Source organism: Mesoplodon bidens, assembly GCF_964165515.1.
Source record: "Mesoplodon bidens genome assembly, chromosome: 11".
In the NCBI taxonomy this organism is placed as follows: Eukaryota; Metazoa; Chordata; class Mammalia; order Artiodactyla; family Ziphiidae; genus Mesoplodon; species Mesoplodon bidens.
In genome coordinates, this window is record NC_138167.1 from 66,407,129 (window position 1) to 66,428,916 (window position 21,788).

The window sequence follows — 21,788 nt, forward strand, 5'->3', positions numbered from 1 at the left end:
GTGAGAGGCCTCCTGTGGGCTCCCTCAGCCTCTTGGGCTTCCTTCAGTGGTGGCTCCTAAGATGCAGTCTGGTACCTGTCTGCTGTAGCCCATCTTCCCCCACAAGACTGTGAGCTCCCAGGGAGCAGGGAGGGCCTGACTCACTGCTCAGTACCCAGCACTCGGCTCAGGGCCTGGCGCAGAGCAGGCTTCCCTAAATGTGCTAGGCAATGAACAAGCCAGTGGATGGACGGCAACGCTGAACAAAGCCTGGGTCCCTCTCTTTCTATCTAGGGTGACTCCTCATGGGTCCAAGGCCCCAGCATCCCCAGGAAGGCATCGAAACTAAGCCAAGAGCGAGGGTGTCTCAGGTCGGCTTGTCCTGAGCCCCCAGGTCAAAGTCCCAGCAGCCCAGGATGGGGTGCTGCCCCGGAGTCCCAAGCCCGCTCTCTCCCACGGCCAGGAAGCCAGAGATCCCAGCCCTGCAGCAGCAGGGAGCCAGCAGCGACTCTCCCAGGAGTGAATCACCTTGACACCTGGGGACTGTGCTGTGGCTGAAGCTGCTGTCAGGCATGACAAGGTGGATGAGCTCGTTCTGGGGAGACTGTGCAGAGGAAGGCAGGAGGGGCCGGCCAGACAGTGGGCCCTCTCTGGGGGCGGAGAGAGAACCCCTTCATCTCGAGGTCTCCCCCACAAGACAGAGCTGCCCAAAAGCTGGGAGCCCCTCCGAGAATTTCAGGGACTTCTACCAGTTCCCAACCAGGCTCAGCCTCCCCTCCAGACCCTGCCCGGGAAGCAGCCCCGGGCTTCCATTTCACAGCATCTCATCTTCCCGCCCCAGGAAACGAGGGAGGTGCTGGAGCCCTTGAGAAGCTTCCATCCTGAGGCTGCATCCCTGCTATGGTCATAAAAGGATGTATTCCCAGAGACTACGAGGCAGAGAAACACGAGCAGGAGCAGCAGGTGGACTTAAATGCCCAGAAATGAGAAGTGAAGGCAATCGGAAGTGATGGATGCCTCCACAGCCACCCCTGACGAGCTCCCTCAGTCACCTGCTGCTCGGCTGCATTTAAAAACTGCCCCTCCTGCTCTCTCCCACTCAGTTCTCCGGGCTCTGAAGGGGCACCCTGGGGATTCCCAAAGACCCCTGCCCCCACTCTGGGGTCCCCTGGCCCATGGGTCCCTGAGCTTGCCCAGAGAGCCCCAGCTCCCCTGACACTTACTATGATAAGCAGGATAAAATAGATGAAGTTGTAGAAGGAGTGAGCATCCATCACGTAGTACATGATCTCCACCCAGCCTTCCAGAGTAATCACCTGCAGCCAGGACAGAGCAGAAGAGGAGAGAGAGAGCCTGAGATGGCTGAGCGTCCAGAAAGGCAGGCAGCAAAGGGGAAGCTGCCCCAGACAGAAGCCCCGCTGCGTGCCGGGACACTCTACACACGTTCCCTCTCGTACTTCTCCCAAAGGCTCTGCCAGGCAGCCATCCTCATCCCCAACATGCAAGTAAGGAAACTGAGGCTCAGAAGGGTTAGGACACTTGCCCAATGTCACACAGCCAGGAAGGAGGGGACCAGGGACTTAATCTGGCCCCTCTCGCTCCAGAGCCCCCCACCTTCCAGTCTTCCACACCAAGGCAGGAGGACTGGAAGCAGGGGGCCCTGGGCTGCGGCTCCAGCTCACCCCCCGGGCCACTCTCTGAGCCTCGGCTGCTTCTTTAGTGTGTGGGATTAACAGAGCCCACCTGGCAGGGTCGGGGCGCAGCTCAGGTGAGCCCGGGACGGGGGCTGTGAGAAGCCTGGTGTGCCTCTGTCACCCATGCACTTTCCCAGAGAGGAAAGCAGAGGAGCCTCGGGCGAGGCGAACGCTGGGCACCCCCAGCACCGCGGTCTTGTTCGCTTCTGACAAATGCACAGAGCATTTGCCAGGTCACTGCCAGCCACCCTCTCGGGGCCGAAGGGTCCCAAAATGCACCTGCTGGGCTGTGATCACATCACACCTTGCAGCTCTGAATTCTATGATCCTGTTGCTCCCCAGAGCAAAGCGTGCCAAGCAGACCCCTCAGCGGCTTCTCAGCCACCACCCTCTGCACCTGCCCCATCCTTCCATCTGACGACAGCAGGAAGGCAACCTTGACTGAGTACTCACCGCACACTAGTCTCGGCTCGCATCATCTGGTTTATTCTTCTCAGCCACTCAAGGTGGGGGGGGAGTTGTTATTACCCCCATTTTAGAGATAAGAAAACTGAGGCACAGAGGCATCAGGCAATACACCCGAGGGCCTACAGCCCTTTCTTTGAACCTCAGTTGCTCTGTCTGTAACATGGGCATGATAGTGCCTGTTGAGCCAGCAGGACGGGTAGATTTCAATGACGGGTGGCAAACTCCCAGCACAGAGCCCCGCCTGCCAGGTGAAGCTGTTCACCCCACCCCTCCCCACCCCCAGCCCCCAGCATGGGGGCCGGTGCCAGGCCCGAGGGCCCCACCTGGAAGATGACGATCCAGGCGTAGCCGATGTTGTCAAAGTTGATGGCGCCCTTGTGGGGGTTGGCGCTGCCCGTGCGGCACACATTGTAGTAGCGGTTCCAGTTGACACAGAGCCCACTGGCGTTGAGGTCCTGGCGCCCCGCCCCGAAGTCATAGACGTCATCCTTGGACAGGCAGCACTCGCGGCCCTGCTCCTTGAGCGGGGGAATCTCGTGGCAGCCCATGATGCCGTTGTCCCCCGACAGGGAGCAGATGAAGGGCATCTCGTCGTCCTCCTCCGGCTGGTAGTAGGGGGGCAGGGCCACATCCCCTTGTCTGTCCACAGGTGATGGTGGGGAAAGAGGAGAAGGGGAGGGGTCACTGCCACACAGCATGGCAAGACCGGCCCAACATGCCATCATCGCCTCCAGGCCTTCGCACATGCTGGTCCCCCTGCCTGGGACGCCCTTCCCCACCTCTGCCATGGTCACAAAAACTCCCACCTGCCCACCGTGGACAGTTCCAGGGTCCCCCCCACACCAAGAGGGAGCCTTCCCTGGCGGAGCCTCAGGGAAGACTGGGCCCTGCACTCACCCCTGTTATTGCTCTTGGGGAAAAAAGTGCACCCAACTCCCCTGGGAGGTTGGAGCTCTTTTAGGGAAAGGACTGAGTCTCAGCATCCCTAGTACCTACACACTGTGGTCGGCGCAGAGTAGGTGCTTAATATACAAATGCTAAATTTTTTTTTTTTTTTTGCAGTACGCGGGCCTCTCACCACTGTGGCCTGTCCTGCTGCGGAGCACAGGCTCCAGACACGCAGGCTCAGCGGCCACGACTCACGGGCCCAGCCGCTCTGCGGCATGTGGGATCCTCCCGGACCAGGGCATGAACCCGTGTCTCCTGCATCAGCAGGCGGACTCTCAACCACTGAGCCACCAGGGAAGCCCCACAAATGCTAAATTTTACTGATTCAACAAATGAAGGTAAGATACCTTCCTGCCCCACCCTCTCCCATCTCTGTGACCTTGGGCTGGTCACTTCCCCTCTCTGGACCTCAATTTCTTCATCTGTAAAACAGAGATGACAATGCCTGCCCTGCCCATCCTGTAGAGCTAATCTATGATTCACTGCAATCCTAATCAAAATCTCAACATGTTTTTGTCTATGAAACCTGGCCAGATGGTTCTAGGATTTATATGAACGGGAGAATAGTCAATACAATTTTTTAAAAGAATAAAGATGAATGGAGTGCAGCCCTACAGGAGAACAAAATACTCTACAAGTATGATTATTATTAGAGTGTGGTATTGCAACAGGAACAGAAAGAATTGTGGAACATCACAGAGCACAGGGACAAACCCAGGTATAAAAGAGAACTTAGTACATTATAGAGACACCTTTTGAGGTCCATGGGGAATGGAAGGACTAGTCAGTAAATGGTGTTAAGACATTTGCTGTCCATTTGGAAAATAAAAAAGTTAGATCCTGGGCTTCCCTGGTGGCTCAGTGGTTGAGAGTCCGCCTGCCGATGCAGAGGACACGGGTTCATGCCCCGGTCCGGGAAGATCCCACATGCCACAGAGCGGCTGGGCCCGTGAGCCATGGCCGCTGAGCCTACGCATCCAGAGCCTGTGCTCCGCAACGGGAGAGGCCACAACAGAGAGAGGCCCGCGTACCACAAAAAAAAAAAAAAAGTTAGATCCTTACCTCACACCATAAATATGTCTTGAGGACATGGTATCAAAAGGAAAAAAGAATGTCTATTATCTCATCATTAATTGTTTATATTGATTGCACACTGAAAATAATAATATTTTGGATATATTAGGTTAAATAAAATATATCATAAAATTTAAAATAGTAAACTGGTGCATTAAAAAGCATAAATGCGGGCCTCCCTGGTGGCGCAGTGGTTGAGAGTCTGCCTGCCGATGCAGGGGATACGGGTTCGTGCCCCGGTCTGGGAGGATCCCACATGCCGCGGAGCGGCTGGGCCCGTGAGCCATGGCTGCTGAGGCTGCACATCTGGAGCCTGTGCTTCACAACGGGGGAGGCCACAACAGTGAGAGGCCCACGTACCGCAAAAAAAAAAAAAGCATAAATGCTACAAAAATAACCATAAAAACACTATAAGAAAATATGAAATATTTTTGTTAACTCAGGATAGGTAAGGCCTTCTTGTATAAGACACATAAAATCCAAAATCTATAAAGGAAAAGGTTGACAAGATTGATTATATACAAAATTTCTATGAGACAAACAATAGTATACAAAGTAGGCAAACTTTTTCCATAAAGGGCCAAATAGTAAGTATTTTTCTGCATACCACATGGTCTCTGTCCCAGTCATGCAACTCCACCATTATAACATGAAAACAGTCATAAGAAGCAAGTAAACAAGTGGGCATGGCTGTGGTCCAATAAAACTTTATTTACGAAAACAGGCCAGAGTTTGCCATCCCCTGGGATGAAGTATTTGCAACGTATAAAACAGATAAAAAATAACCATCTAAAGCATATTAAAATCTCCTATAACTCAATAAGAAAAGGAACCCACTGCGGGGGAAAGGACAAAAGAATGGAAAATTCACAGAAGAAATCAAAATGGCCAACATACAGGAAAAGATGTTCATCTCACTAATAACAGGAAAATACAAACAAAACTAACAGTGAGATCATTTTACATCCATCTAAACAGCAAACATTTCAGGGCTGACAATATTGAGTATGGGGTGAGTGCAAACACGCTAATACACTATTGGTGGGAGTGTAAGTTGACATGACTTTTTAGAGGGCAATTTGGCAACAACATCTATTAACAATTAACATGTAGACATCCAACCCAAATACATATGGTCCCCTGACAGTTTAATAAAGGCACTACTGCAGTTCAGTGGAGAAAGGATGGACTTCTCCATCAGTGGTGCTGGGACAGTCGGTCGTCCATATAAAAAATGAATCTTGACCCCAACCACAGGTCATACTAAAAATTATTTGAAGTGGAATATAGACCTAAATGTGAAAGATAAAAAGAAAGCTTCTAAAAGAAAACACCGGAGGACAGTTGGTAACCTTGGGTTAGGAAAAGATTTCTTAAACTGGATACAAAAAGCATACTAGGAAAATGATTGATATCTGGTCTTCATTACAACTGAGAGCTTCTGTTTGTCAATCAAATGACACCATTAAGAGAGTGAAAACAGAAAAAGAACAAAAAGAAAAAATTTTTAAAAGGAAAAGAAAAAACAAAAAGTATAAAGGAACAAAAAATTTCTAAAGAAATAGAAAACAAAAACACAATAAAAAATATTTTTAAAAGGAAAAACAGAGTGAAAACAGAAGAAAAACAGAAAAAAAATTAAAGACAATAAAAGAAAAACAGAAAAAAAATATAAAAGAACAAAAAGAACTTTTTATTTAAAAAGAAATAAAAAGGAAAAAGAAAAAAATTTAAAAGAAAAAGAACAAAATTTAAAATATTAAAAAAAGAGTGAAAACAGAAAATTTAGACTGGAATCAAATATTTGCAGTTTATATATATCCACCAAAGGACTCAAATCCAGGATATAAAGGTCCGCTACAAATTTATAAGAAAAAGAAAGGCAATCCAACTTTAACATGGCAAAAGACCATACAAACACTTCACAAGAAGATACACCAATGGCTGATAAACACACGGAAAGGTGCTTATCACCACTAGTCATCAGGGAAATTCAAATTAAAACCACAATAAGGCACCATTGCACTCTCACTAGAATAGTAAAAATGAAAGGACAATTCCAAATGTTGCTAAAGCATGTAGGGCAACTGGAACTCTTAGACTTTGCTAGCGAACATTTAGTGCAACCATCCTGGAAAACAGTTTGGCAAAATCTACTAAAGCCAATAAACTTATGCACTCCCTTAACCCAGCAATTCCACCCCTGAGAACTTACCCAAGAGAAGGAATGGCCATATCCACCCAAAGACATGGACAAAAGTATTCATCAGTCATAGAGCCAAAGAACCAGAAACTACCCAGATCAACAGGAGAATAGAAAAACACATAGTTGTATATTCACGCAGCAGAATCCTCACAGCAGTGAAAAAGAAGGAGGGACTTCTCTGGTGGTCCAGTGGGTAAGACTCCATGCTCCCAAAGCATGGGGCGGGTACGACCCCTGGTCAAGGAACTAGATCCTGCATGCATGCTGCGACTAAGAGTCTGCATGCCACAACAAAGATACCCCATGCCACAACTAAGACCTGGCACAGCCAAAATAAATAAATATTTTTTTTAAAAAATAAGTAATCTAAAGATGATTTTTCTTAATGAAAAAGGAAATACACAAGCAACAACTTGGATGAACCTCAAAGACATTGAGACAAAGATGCAGACACAAAAGGTAACGGCCTATATGATTCCATCTAAAGAAACCTCAGAAACAGGCAAAGGGAATCTATGGTGATGGAGATCAGAATAGCTGCTACTTTGGGGTGAGGGGGAAGGTGACTGGGAAAGGGCAGGAGGGAGCTTTGCTGGGGACAGTGAGTTTCTCAGGGTAGATTTACAGTGATGTACAACCCAGGTTAAAACCTCACTGAGCACTTAATAGCTGTGCCTGCTACTGAGTGTAATTTATACCTTAACCAAAAAAAGTATTTTAAAAAAATGGACACAGGGGCATACCTCGGTTTTTTTGAGCTTTGCTTTATTGCATTTCTTACAAATTGAAGGTTTGTGGCAACCCTGTATCGAGCATATGTCGGTGCCGTTGTTCCAACAGCATTTGCTCACTTTGTGTCTCTGTCACATTTTGATTATTCTTGTAATATTTCAAACTTTTATTATTATTATATTTGTCGTGGTGATCTGTGATCAGTAATCTTTGTCGTTACTATTACAACTCACTGAAGGCTCAGATGATGGCTAGCATTTTTTGGTAATAAAGTACTTTTTAATTGGGGTATGTTCTTTTTTTAATACTATTGCACAATCAATCGACTACAGTATAGTGTAAACATAATATGCACTGAGAAACCAAAAAAGTCATATGACTCGCTTTACTGTGGTGGTCTGGAACCAAACCCGCAATATCTCTGAGGAATGCCTTACATTTTGACTAGAAATTATGAGTCTAGCCATTGATCACAAACATCGCAAGCATACACAATGCTCCCTGCAGGCTTGTGTGTAAAAGCTAAAACTTGGAAACCTCGCAAGGTCCATCAACAGAAGCTGGCTCGCCAGCTTCTGATTCATTCGTGGAATAAGAAACACTGATGAAAAACACACTCAAGACACGCTGCCAGAGCAATTCTCATTTTTAAAACCTGTCTGGGGTGTAAATAGTCGTGTGTGTGCATTAATGCCTAGACAGAATCCGCAAGAAGGGACCAGATGCTTTGCAGAGGACACCAGACCAGGGCTCAGATTCCGGGCCCTGCCACTTCCTAGCTGGGTGACATCGTCCTGATTCTGTGCTCATCAAGAACACTCCAAATGACCATCTGGGGTCTCCTGAGGGGCTTATGTGCCTGGAGGGATGCTTCGCACACACTCCCTGGGGGGCAGTCACAGCAGGCTTTAGAGTCAGGGGAACCCAGGTTCTAATTCTATCTCTCACTTCGCCAAGCTGGGTGCCCCGGAGCAAGATTCTCCTCTCTCAGCCTCAGTTTCCTGGTCTCCACATGGGATCAAAAGTCAAGCGTCACCTCCACGGCCCCTGTCACACAGGAGCGCTTCATCCTTGCTAACCAAGTAAATAAACTGGTCTAGAGATACCCAACAACCAAGAAAATAAATCACAAGTGACATAATTTCAGACAGAGATAGTGCCAAGAAAATCAAGCAGGATAAGGCAATAGAGGGTCTGGGGGATGTGGGTGGTGAGGGAAGGCCTCCAGGACAAGGCGACATCGAGGCTGAGCTGGGATAATGAGAAGGGGCCCATGTCGGAACGACCTAGAGAAAGATCCATATGGGACGGAGGGGCCTGGATGAGACCTGAACCCAAAGCTGAGAGCTCATACCTACGCGTCTCCATCTTTGAAGGCCAGACCAGGAGAAGCAGGGTCCTCCTCTCCTGCTGCCCCAGGCCCTGACTCAGGGGCCACCTCTTCCAAATGACTGACACAGTGAGGGCACCCCTACCCCCCACAGGGCTCTTACCCACAAGGGTGCCCCTTCTCTGATCTACCCAGGTACCCTACTGTTCCCCCACAGTGATGGGCGGGTCAGTCCCTTCCCCAGGCTTCCCCCTGGCTCTCCAGCTTAGCTCCATCCCCACAACCAACAGTCAGGCCAAGAGGGAGGCCCGGCCCATGCCTGTGCAGTGTCCCCAGGGGCAGGAACTGTCCCTCCTGCAGTCCTTGCTCCCCAGGGGCAGGAACTCCACCTTCTGCTGCGTCCTCGGCCCGAGCACGGGCTGGGCAAGAGCTGCCACTTGGATGAGTTTGTCGAGTGACAGGATGAATGAAAATGCTTTTTTACTTCAGTCTCCCTGGGGCCTGGCACACAGCAGGAGTGCACTAACGCATATTAGTGAAACAAAATGAAAGTATAGTCATGTCCAAATACATATGGGCATGTATGTACACTCAAAAACGTCGCTTATCCCTCGTCGCTGAGATTCTGTAGATGTCACATTTCTCAGACAACTCAACGCAACTCCTCCAAGAGCCAAAGCTTGATTTCTGTTTACATAGCTTTGGACAGTCATCTCTCTGAGGAGTTGCTCACCCCACTGCTTTTAGACACAAGTGGGCCGAATGCAAGCTGACCTTTCCCTGATGACTCAGAGTCACTGATAGGAATGTCTGTGCTGTAATTAGAAAGCCAGTTTCCATGTCTGCTTTTAAGGTTTTCTGACTCTTTATTCCTTGTTGTCATCACTTCTGCTTGGATCTTAACTGCCCTTTTTCCTCTTACCCAACCTCCTTCTAGTTTGCTGCTTCCACTCTTTTGGTCCCAATTCCCAAGTAAGTTAAAACTATGTGTTAAGTAAGAGTCACTAGGTACTGAATTAGCATCTAAGGGCTTATCTTGGACTGGGACTTTTTGAGACCAATTTTGAGAGCTCAGAGGACTTCTGTGCTCATTCTGGTGTCCAGCCATTCATGAGAGACCTACCACCAACTCACCTGGGTACATCCCTTAATCTCTCTGCACCACTGGAAATAAGGATTGGGACCAGGTCTCAATGTGGAGACCTTCCTAGCCCTGAAACATTTAGTGCCACTGATCCCCCAGCTAAAGCTGGCCAGGAGCCCAGGGCAGGCGGGTACAGGGTGGGGTGGGACTGCACTCACATTGTGAAGTTCTCCTCCAGGAAGCAGCGGTTGCGCAGCAGGCCTGCCCAGAGCTGCACGCCGATGATGCCAAAGATGAAGAAGACAAAGAAGCAGAGCAGGAGGACATTCCCCAGCATGGGCAGCGTGTCCAGGAGCAGGTTCACCAGGATCCGCATACCTGAGAGAGGGAAGGGTGGAGGGATGGGCAGACAGGGGCAGAGGTCCCAGAGAGGACAGAGGGAGAGCAGGGTTAGAGGAACAGAGAGGGGGCAGTGAAAGGAGAGGTGGGACATATGGGCAGGGGCTCCTTACTGTCCTCAGCCTGCTCAGTGGCCACCAGACAGACTTCCTCCTTGGTACCTGCCCCTCCTCTCAGAGGCCACGGAAATGGCCCTGGGCCCCACGACACTTACACTAGATTCTGGGTGAAGAGGCAGGCATTTATGGAGCACCTTTTATGTGCCAAGCGCTTTTCTGGGTAATGCACAAATATGATCTCCTTCGTGAGGGTGATAATATTATCCCTATTTTATAGAAGAGGCAACTGGAGGTTCCTAGAACTGAAGCTACTCACCCAAGGTCACACAGATAGGAAGCAGCAGGGTCTGGATTTAAACCAGGTGTCCTGACACCAAGTTAGCACTCTTTCCACAACCCCCAAGTACCCAGAGGCCTAGGACTGAGGCCAGCTCATCTCCCTATGCCCAGCACCCACCCAGAATGGGCAACAGTAGGAGGCTAATAAGTGTCCTTCATCTCCGGGGCAGTCAGTGGTTCCCTGACCTTGCCAGGACACATCAGTACCAGCCAAAACCACCCTGCTGACCCACCCACTGCATGATGGAACCAGGCAGAGCTCTCAGAGCCACCTACAGAAGAACCCTGGCCAGCCGAGGGACTCAGACCTGGCCTGATGCCAGAGTAAGAGGACTTTTCCTTTCCTAAGAAATAGCTGCAATGAACAACCCAAGCCAGAGGCAAAACAGGAGAAAATGGGGAAATGGGAGTGGAGATAGACATCCCCAGGGAGGGTTATGGGTGACTTGAAGGGGGCTTCAGGCAGGCATGGGAAGGGGGGCAGAACATGTGTTCCTGGGGAGGTCTGACATCCTGAAATGCCTCAGGTAGGGAAAGCCTGTGGAAAGCACATAGCCTCTGATTTACAGAGATTCAGGTTCAAATCCTCACCCTGCTAGCCTCTGGGACCTGTGGGACATGAACCAGTCCCTTCGCCTCTTGGAGGATAAGGCCCCTCAGCAGAGGGGCCCAAGAAGACAACAACCACTCTACAAAGATTCCCCAGCTCAGGGCCCACACCCAACTCTCAGCAAACTCCGGGGCTCCCGCCCCACAGAGGAAGTGGAGAAGATGCTCAGCTTCCGGCACTGCTCCACACACTTACCACCCTTCACGTCTGTCTCCCCATCCTTCCCTTCTGCCCCTCCTGCCCTGGGCTGACCCATCTGCACCCTCCATGCCCTCTCTCTCCCCGTGGGCTCAGTACCCCAGTTGTGAAAAGGACCCAGCTCTCCCAAGGCTGGGTGACATCATCTGCACAGCTTCAGTAACTGTCTGCATGTCACCCACTCCCTCCTGACTCCTCAAGAAGATCCAGCCAACCCAGTCACTGGAGAATCCGCAGGAATGCAAGCCCCAGACAGGTGGGTCACCTCTAGTTTTGCCCAGCTCCCTTTCCCAGTCCTATGAAAACAGCACCAATTCCCCCATTCCAGTCCTGTGGTTTGGGTGGGCTGACATGGAGATCACATGACCTAGACCTGGCCAATCAGCATAGCCTGTTCCTCTAGCCTCAATGATTGGTCCAGGATGAGCACATGACTCCATCCAGGACCAATGAGAGTCTGCACTGAGACTTCTGCTGGAACTACAGGAAAAGAGATGCTCTCTTTCTGCAGAGGTTACAAGCTGCGAGGAGTTAAGCCTGGAGCTGCTGGGGCCATTTGCCTCCCGGGAATAATGCCTGCCTGGGGTTGAAGCCAGCCCAAGGAAAGCAGAGCCCAGGACAGAGAGGGAGTGATTCCTGATAACACACTCTACAACACAAATCTGGGCATGTCATCACTATGTATGAAAATTGCTGGCATTCTTATCAGTTACAGAAGCTGTGGTTTGTGGACCCCTGGCAGGTTGGGGGAGGTCCCTGGAAGGACTACAGAAGGTCCATGAACCTTATGGAATTGCTGTAAACTATGCAAGTATGATGCCATGAATTTTTCTGGGAAGAAGGTCCACACAAGTGTCTGTGGCCCCAAAGAGTGTCAAGAGCTGGTGGGTCACACTTGAGTGCACACCCCCCAAGATCCTGTGATTTCTGTGAACCCTGCCTACCTCTCTAGCCTCATCTTCCTCTCTCCCTCCCTCTGTCCCCAGTGTGTTCACCCTATGTCTAGCAATATCAAATTATTTAAAGTTCCATAAAGCTACCATGGGATTTCACACCTCCATGCTTTTTTACTCATGCTGTTCCCTCTTTCCAGAACACTCTTCTGCCTCTTTTGTGCCTGGCAAACCTCTATTCAGCCACCACAGCTCAGTTAAGGATCTGCTTTCTCTCTGTGAAGACTTCCCATACCCTTTCTAACCCCATCTCTCTCTCTTCTGTTCTGGGCAACCTCAGCACCTCTGACCTAAGATGTACAGTTGTGCCATGTACAGTTGTGCAGGTTGCACAACCTTGGAGGGACCATTTACATCAACATCCAATCTTCTTCTAACCCTAGTGTGTAGTCATCTGTTTACCCTCCTGTCTCTTCCACTTGGCTCTAACCTCCTGGGGGCAGGGCCTGTGACTGTGTCACCTCAGTGTTCTTGGAACCCAGCAGGTCCTGGCCCAGAGGAGAGGCTCAGCCAACATTTATTGAATGACTGCTTGTGAATGAATTGTGTGCTAAGTCATAGGGAGGGAGTGGAATATTGGAGAGGGGAGGATGGAAGGATGGTGACAAGGAGAACAGTGGCCCTGTCCAGATTTTTATTTATTCCAGGGGTGATGGCTGAGGTAGTTTTTTTTTTTTTGTGGTATGCAGGCCTCTCACTGTTGTGGCCTCTCCCGTTGCGGAGCACAGGCTCTGGACGTGCAGGCTCAGCGGCCAAGGCTCATGGGCCCAGCCGCTCCACGGCATGTGGGATCTTCCCGGATCGGGGCACGAACCCGTGTCCCCTACATCGGCAGGCGGACTCTCAACCACTGCGCCACCAGGGAAGCCCCTGAGGTAGTTATTAATGAGTGTAGTTATTTGGGATTTGCATCACGAGCTCTGTATGGAGTGATTTCCAATCAATAATTAATGCCCACCCCCATCCTCCCTCCCCACAAAACTAGGTCAGCCTCCTCTTGGGAAAGGCAGTGGGGCTCCTTTGCAAGCTCCTGCTCTCCAATTGAGAGCAAGCCAGGGTGAGTGAAGGCTCAATACCCCACCTTGCCACATCTGCCCCCCCCACTGCAGGGTAGTCAGGGGGTGTGCAGAAGAGGGAAGCGAGAAAACAGAGCAAGCACCCTGCAATCCATCCAAATGTTAAGTCATTTGCAGGCCTTTCTGATGCCCCATCATTCATTCACTCATCAAACACTTATAAATACTGTTGCATACCAGGCACAGTGCTGGGCACATGGGGAAACAAAAATCCTAATTTTTTTACGCCCCCATTTTTTACCCCTGCTGGTGGAGCTTGCAGTCTACCAGCAGGGGGTCAGGGGAACACAGTGTTGGGGAAACGGACCATGCCTGGGCAGTGAGGGCAGCTCCAGGAACGTTCCTGGAGGGGCTGACTCGAGCTGGGCCCTGCAGGATGCCAGGAGCCGTGGCAAAGGCACAGAGGGGTGACCATTCAGAGAGGGCATCCAGACTGTGTTTGGGGGTCTAAGGAGAGCGGGGCTCTCTGTTAGGTGGCTGGTCAGGGTGGTCCATGGGCAGATTTCTAAACAGGCCGAGCGCTTGATCAGCTCTGGGCTTTAAAGGGGAAGGAGTAATCCTGGAGGACAGGACAGAGGCGGGAGGCAAGCACGGAGGGCCAGGTGGCAGCTGTGAGAAGGGGTGAGATCAGAAAGACCTGGAGGAGGCAGCTCCATATCATCCCAGCCCCGCTTCTCCATGCCTGCTCCCCAGGCCCAGCCTGTGTTGCTCAATTAATTACATTTCTCAGTTCTCCAGGACATTGAAATTCTGAAACGCTCCTGAGAACCTGCCAGGCTGGCTTCCCTGAATGGCAGCCCGGTCCCTCCTCCCCTCCTGCCACCCTCTGCTGAGCTGGGCCGCAGCTCACTTCACAGCCCCCCTGGGGCCCGGGGAGTCCCAGGGCCACAGAGCCACCACATAATTAGCTAATTAGGGACTCCGAACGAGTTCATCACTTCCGCGCCAGGAAACAGGGGCCACGCGATTAGGGAGCCAGGGAGGACCCCGTGAGAGCCCAGCTAATCCTCCTTCTATGCCCACGGTCAAGTAAGTAATTAGCTAAGGCAAATCCGATGGTTCCACTCTGCCCTCATTTCCCCTGGCACTGTGTACAGGAGACAGAGAGAGACAGACAGAAAGTGAAACAGAGAGAGAACTGTAGACAGAACAGAGATGGAGAGAAAGAGAGACAGAGAGAGACTGTCTTTAAGACCCATCACCATCTGCCTCGGACCATCCTTCCTGCTCGTCTCCCTCCAAACCGTCCCCCAGCCAAAGCCTCCTCCTCCAGGCAGTCTTCTCTGATTCTTACTCCCAGATACTTAGGAAGGCTTCCTGCATCTAGTTCCCCCATGGCTCTCCTTTTTCCTCTCTCAGGATGAGCTTACCTGGTTCTGCTCTCTCAGTGTGACTTTTCAGACCTTCAGCCTGGGTTGGGGACCAGGTGTGCCTTGGTGAGGGCAGGCTGCAGGCGACCCATGAGCGTGGTTGAGGGCCCTGCTTCCCTAGTTAAGAAGGGAAAGAGGACCCCGGAGTCCTCAGAACATTCAGTGTAGCCCCTACCCTGATGAGCATCCAGGGCATCAACCCACAACAAGACATCTGGGTCCCAGTCCTGGCTGGGCATCCTTGAAACAGAGTTTGCCCTCTCTTGGCCCCAGCGGCCTCATCTACAGAAGAGGACGGTGGTTCCTGTCCAGCCTCAGGAACACCCCAAGGCCAGGACACCTCAGAGTGGGGTGCCCCCAAAGTTAGAAGCCTCCAGCAGCCCAGCCACCCCGTGGGGAAAGTGTAAATCCTCATCCCAGCTGCCTCCCATCCCCCCCTCACAGGCCCCAACAACCGGGCTCCAGTCTAGCTCCAAAGTCTCACTCCCCATGCCCTCCACGCCACACCTGAACCTGCTGCTCCAGCCAGACAGCAGATGCGCCCGGCACCCTGACTCCCCACCTCTGCACACACTCTGCCCCCACTCACACCGCCCCGCACTCTCTGCCACAAGGGTTCCTTTGCTATTGTGCTGCCAGGGGCAATGCCAGGTGCACTTCCCACGGCAGGACGGGGTCCATGCTGGAGCCAGACTGACCCACTTCCAGTCCCTGGAAAGCCCAGGTTCTGGGTCACTGCCGGGCCCTCAAAGTTGCCTAGAAGTCCATCTCTCCTCCATTTTTAAAGCTCAGCTGCGTGGTCGCCTCTTCTGGTCCCCAGGCTGAGCTCGTGCTCCTGCAATGAGCTGCCACAGCCCCATCCTCCCTCCATCACAGCACTTGGTACACTGTCGGCCTTCATCACAGCTCTGCCCTCCTCTCCCCGCCGGAAACCAGGAGGGCAAGGCCCACCAGGGGTGTTCTGCATCCTCCAACCCAGCCCAGGGCCTGGCACAGAGTGGCCCCTCCGAGGAGGGCAGCTTGAACGAATGTAGGAGTGATGGTTGAGTGGATGGATCTGTTCAACAAATGTTTAGTGAGGGCTGGGCTTCCTCCGTGACTCTCCAGCGTGGGGACCAGGGCCTTCCGTCCACCTGCTCCTCTCCACCATGCCTGGCCCGGCCCAGCCATCGCTCGCCTGCCATCCTGATAATGCACATGTGGCTGGTCCAGATGACATGGCAGTGGAGGGGGTCGTGGCTGGGTTCAGGAGACATCTTGAAGGTTGAGCCGAGGGGTGGGATGTGGCTGCGGGCGGTAGAGAGGAACCCAGGCATCTCTGAGGTTGGGGGCCTGAGACTAGAGGCATGGAGCAGCCCTCAGTAAAGATGGGGGTCCGCGGGGATGGGTGGAGTCTGGGGTGCGTGGTGTACACCCATGTGAAGTCGCTTTGTAAGATCTCAGGGTCCGGGGTTCAGGAGAGAGGAGTATGGCCTGGAGCATCACGTGGGTGGCATCAGGGTAGAAATGGCCTCTAGGTGGCATTTAAAGCCAGGAGCTGGGGGAGATGGATGACAGGTGGGCAAACTGATGGAGCTGCTCAAGCTTTTCACTGCTTCTCGCCGGGGACCCCCAGACCAGACCCTCTGCCCTAAGGAAAGCTGGGCAGCAGCGAGGCAGAGGGCCCTGGTGGCAGTAGGGGGCCAGGAGGAAGACGGGGGTGTGCTTCCTGACAGGCATCTCCCCTGGGGGTCCGGGGTGCGCTCTGCGGACAGGAACTGTCAGCCCACATTAGCGGGGCCACTCTGCCAGGCCAGCTCAAGTAGAAAGAGCCGAACTCACACCAGCCTCTGCCAGGGGCACAGCCCGCAGCCAGAAGGAGGGGAGCCAGGCCCGGGGCAAGGGGCGCCAAGGCTGTGCTTGGCCTGGGGGCTCCCCTTTCTCCCTGGTCTGGCCAGGTCAGCGGAGGGCGCTGAGCAGCCGGGAGAGGCCGTGTGCTGCTTCTGCCGTGGCCAGCGCCAACTAATCAGGGGCACAGTGGGTACCGGGAGGCCGGGCCAGGCAGCATATGGCTGGGCTGCCGAGGACACAGCTACTGGCCCCAGCCCAGCCTGGGAGGGGCCTGTGGGCTGAAGAGGGCCCTCAGTGCCCACTCCTGAGATAAGAAACAATCCCCAAGCAAGGAGTCTGCAGCCCGGCACCCTCCACCTCAGGGGAGGCCTTGGTTTCCTCCCCAAGGCTGTCAGGGCTCACTCCCTAGAGGGTGGGCCTGGTCCTGTGCCACTGAAGGCCCCCCCACACTGGGGCCCCTGCTGCCCTCTTACTCATTCTTCAAACGTCGGGTGCCCCCTCCTCTCTGAAGCCTCCTCAAAGTACGTCGTTGGTGGCCCTTCCCCTCGGCCCTGATGCTTCCATTAGAGCACACGTCCCCTGGCCCAGAGCTTCTGGCTTGAGTGTCTGCCTACGGAGACGGGGCTGCATCTGAGTCTTCTCTATGACCCCACAGCTGACCCAAGGCCTGGCCCCATTGCCCCTTAGTGGATGAACGGATGCTTGGATGAATGGGTGAATGAATGCATACACAGTGCCTCTCTCCCTTAATCTTGTGTCCTGTCCACGAATCACTCCTTCCTGATTTGTAGAATAGAACTTGACCCCGGCGGAGGAGGTGGCAGTAGGGGGGGCTACCTTCACCCCACCCCCACCCCAAGCATCTCTCCTCTCACAGTCCTGGCTGCTCTTTACCGTTCCTGAGCCAGGTTCTCATCAGATGTTCTGGCCAGATGCTCTCCCGCCCACCCTCACCTCTTCCGAAAGGCAGCAGCCCTGGGGAAATTGGCGCCCTCCACTGCCTCTTCTCTCTTCTTTCCCCACCTTCCTCTTTCCCTCCCTTCCTTCCTTGGGGGCTGCCAGACCTTTCTTCCTCAGGGAAGCTGGGGGACCCTTGTGGGATCCAAGGACAGACAGTCTGAAGTCCAAGGTCCTGCACCCCAAGTCCCATTAAACACACGTACAGAGTGGAAGTGCTGAGATTCTCATGCAAGCTCTGTTTCAAGGTCCCCCGGCCCCACTGCCAATAGATGCGGAGTATGAGACTCCCACGTGATCAACGTATGGTGTTTGCACCTTCACTGGGCACCTTCTAGGAGCAGATGTCATAAGGATGTTTTGCTGCCCCCACAGCCTAGCGAGGAAGGGCTGGGACCCCATTTTATGGATGGAGAAACTGAGGTCCGAGAGGTGGAGCCACTGGCCAAGATCCCAGGCACTAACCCTGGTCTAACTGCTCTGGATGCAGCAGTCTGTAGCCCAAACACTGGGACCCTCCCTCTGTGAAAAGGGCAGGGATGGGGCAGTTCACAGGGCACATGTTCTACACCTGGCACTGCAGACTAACCCACATGAAGGTGCTGTGTGCCATCCCCCTTGTGCAGACAGGGGTCCGAAACAAGAGAAGAATCTTTCCCCAGGTCCTGCAGCTAATTAACACAGGACCAAGCTTTGAATGCTGGCAGGGTGACTCAGACACCATGCTCTGCACTAACCATTGCGCCATCCTCCTTCCTGCCCTGACTCATCCCCCTCAGGCTGCTTGGGGCCTGGCACCACGAGAACTCTGCACCCTGACAGTGAAAGGCGTTCAGAGGTCTGGGGCACACCAAACTTGGGGGTAGATGGGAAGAGAAGGGGCCTTGAGGGCATTACTTCAGCCCACAGGGCCTTTCTACTTTGACCTTGGATGTGGGCAGGGGTCTTTCCTGATGCCCTGCGGATGGAGTGGGCGGCTGAGATGCCTACACACTAAAAGGAAAGGAAGGAGGTTGTGAAAAGGAGCAAAAAGCTCTGGCCAGCTGTGTGGTCTTGGTCAGGTTAGTCAACCTCTCTTTGACTCAGTTTCCCCATCTGTAAAGTGGGCATCACAATGGTACCAACATCCTAGGGCTGTTATGAAGGTGAAATGATACAGCCCATGGAAAGCATCTGATAAATTTTAGCCATTTATCATTATTAGGAAATCCCTAGAAGATGTGGAATGCTCACCTCCCACCTCCCCATGACATACAGTCCTCTGCCCAGCCCCACTGTTCCCAAGACAGCTCCTGCTCTCCACCTTGGCACATGCAATTCCACTCCGTCTGCAGGGACCACCCTCCCCAGCCTTCTGTGTCCTTGTTGAGCATCTTCCAAAACCAGCCTCTGCGAAGAGGTCCTGATGCCCCCACCTTCCACCCCCAATGCTCCCAGCACCTTCTTCATAATAGTAGCACCTGTTGGCCACTTACTGCATACAAGGCTCCATGCTAAGCTCTCTACACACATGAGGGCATTTCATCCTTACAAAGTCATATGGAAATTGCTATTATTAACCCCATCTTATCGTTGGAGAAATAGAGGCCCAGCGTCCCACAACAGGCAGGTGAAAGGATTAGAACCGGGGCCTGTCAGCACAGAGTAAGTCTCCAGTCCTGCCTGCAGCTGGGGCCAGACAGGAGCCTCACCCACAGCACTGTCAGCTCTGCCTCCCTGTCCCTGGGCCCTGCCCAGCCCAGCCGCATCCCAGAGGCCCCTGCACAGAGGTGGCTTCTTGCTGACCCAGGGGTTGTTAGTTGGACTGGGCTCCAGGAAGGGGGCAGGGGCCCAGGAGAGGCTCAGCATCCCCAGCAGCTACCCCCAAGCTCCCCAGGCCTCCCTCCCAACCCCCTCCACAGACTGGGCAGGTGTGTGCAGTGGCAGGGTGCAGATGTGGGCCAGCAGCTCAGACTCAGCCGGCTCAGGCTTTAGCAGTAACTGCCCTAGTTTCTTACTGGAGAAAAAAGCACTTTTCATATTTAAATGGCTTGGCCAATGGGCTTTGGGAGGCACTGCAGCTGATTGAGGGGTGTATAGGCTGGGTGAGGCCTGGAGTCCGCTGGTGCCGGCAGAGGGCACTTTCAGAGATAATCCAGCCCCATCTTGCCAAGGCCCAGAAAGGGATAGCAACTTATGAAAGGTCACACAGCGAGGAACCAGAACCCAGCCTCCTGACTGGCAGTCTAGTGCTTCTTCCCTCCCTCCCTAACCTTCTCCCATGCACTATCTCCTGCCCTTTATCCACCAATGGTTCAGTGGCCAGGACAGACCTGGCAGGAGTAGGGTGGAGGGACGTATTTTTAACGAGTTTCTGTAAAGAGCATCACGACTCCCAGGTGCCCCAACCATCCTGGACAAAGTCAGAACCACACATCTAATCAGTCCCTCCTCCTCCTTTGTGCAAACAGGGAAACTGAGGCCCAGAGACAGCCAGGGGCTTCCCAGGTCACACAGCAGACTCCCCGCAGAGCTAAGAAGCAGAAATTACATTCCCTGACAGCCCAACTGAGTCTTCCTGGTTGGTCGTGTTTTTAAACTACTTCTTAAACTATAGGCAGCCACCCCCCCTCTCCACAGCTTTGCAATTAATAACCCATAATTTCACTTTGCCTAGTCCCAGTTCTCTAGCCTGCCATCTAGTGGCCAAATTGAAAGCTACAGGCTATTGTTGAAGGAGTCCCATGGCAGAAGCGGCTCGAAAGATAAATAAATGGGAGGACCTGGAATGTTCATGGAAACATCTAGGAAAAAAGAAGGTAACCAACCAAACTTCTCAAAGAGACACTTCTAAGACTCTGTGCCCGCCCCACCCCCCATGCCACTCATTCCCCAGTGACCCTGGGCAGAACTTCTGGCACCTGGGAAGGACGCTGCCCCTTCTGTAAATGAGGGTCTGGATCAGAGGACCTGCTCCAACAGCCTGAGGCTCCTGTTAATCAAGCTGTTCGTGAAGATGGATTTATCTTAAGGTCCCTTTCCAGGGGGGCGCATCGGTTATATTTTGGATCCTGGAGCGTTGTGCTTCCAGGTTCTGAGAAAGCAAGTTTCGAGATTCATTTGTCAGCTGAGAGGCGGAATCAGCTCAGAGTGGAAACAGAACTGCCCACCTCAGGCCACCCTGGGCCTCCAGCGAAGCCTATTAGAAGGAGAGAGGCCCCTAAGGAAAGACCCGAACTCCTCTCTGGGCCCTTGGGGCTACCCAGCCTCCAAAATCGGAACCTCCAGGAGCGCAGGGTCCAACCCCGCCCTTCTCCAGAGAAGTGAACAGACTGGCTCTGGGGACCTGGAAGTGACCCCTACAGCCAGGAGCTGCAAATGAGCTCCTCACGCGGGCAGCGAGAGTGGGCGAAAAGGGCAGGGAGGAGAGGCACATAGGCCCACACCCCGCACACGTGCACACACATATACATACAGCACATGGTCTCTCATAGATACAGAGACCCTCACACCCACACACACAAGTGTACAGAAACCCACCCAGAGAGAGAGGCCCATACCCTGCGTGTCTATCCTGTCTGCCCCCCACCCAGACCATCTCTTCTGAAACGTCCTGTCACATTGCCGCTCCCATGCCTGTCAGATCCCGAGACCTGACAGGGGATGCAGAATGCAGGATCGTGTACAAACGCCCCTGTGTGACCCCGACACAGGCACCCGCATCTCTGGAAAGGGTACCGGGCCTGTGGGTTGCATGGCTAGGAGCGTGACAGTGGCCACATGGTGGCTGCTTCCTGAGGGCAACCCCTGCCTTCCCCTGGAACAGAAATGGGGAGCACTGAGGGGGCGCCCAGGAAAGATGCGGCCCCTGCCCGGTGCCTTCCCTGCTGAGGTTGCCCAGGCCAGACGCTGGGCTTCCTCCGTGACTCTCCAGGGTGGGGACCAGGGCTTCTGCCCACCTGCTCCTCTCCACCCTGCCTGGCCTGGCCACGGCTCACCCACATTACCAGAGCAGTCCTCTGTGTCCACTCCTTCACTTCTGCCAGGCGTTTCTAAAACACTCCCTTGCCAGGTCAATCCCCACGCTCCACTGGGTCTCAGCTCAGGCTCCACCTCAGGCCCCCAGTGCCCCCCACTCTGCCCCTCCCTGCACCCCCATAAGCTCCACATGCCCGGCACCCCTCCGTCTGAGCACTGACTGCACAGAACAGCTACTCGATAAACTTGGCCAGCGGGTCCACTTCACACCTATTTACTGAGCGCTTTCCACACACCAGGCATAGTTCTGGGCGCTGAGGGAACAAAGTCTGCCTTGTGGTCAGTTTCCCAGTAGGAGGTGGCGCCTGAGAGAGAGGAACATGCACCCCTGGGCAAGGTGGGCTGGTTAGAAACAGGCTCCAGTTTAGTCCCTGCCACTAACCTGCTGTGTGACCTTGGGCCGGTCATGGCCCTCTCTGGGTCTCATTCTCCACATTTGTTAAAAGGGGTAAAGATGGTTTTGAA

At 53.0% G+C, this 21,788-nt stretch overlaps 1 protein-coding gene across 1 annotated transcript in view; it reads right to left on the reverse strand.

Moving 5' to 3' along the window:
* Positions 1-21,788, reverse strand: part of CACNA1I (calcium voltage-gated channel subunit alpha1 I) — a gene marked incomplete at its 3' end in the record, with an annotated part of 104,407 nt that overhangs the window by 41,915 nt on the left and 40,704 nt on the right. Inside the window, exons 5-7 of the mRNA XM_081248772.1 lie at positions 9,734-9,893; positions 2,465-2,780; positions 1,203-1,295 (exon numbers count right to left, since the gene is read on the reverse strand). Coding sequence (XP_081104898.1) covers positions 1,203-1,295; positions 2,465-2,780; positions 9,734-9,893 — 569 coding nt within the window. The remainder of the gene's footprint in view (positions 1-1,202; positions 1,296-2,464; positions 2,781-9,733; positions 9,894-21,788) is intronic.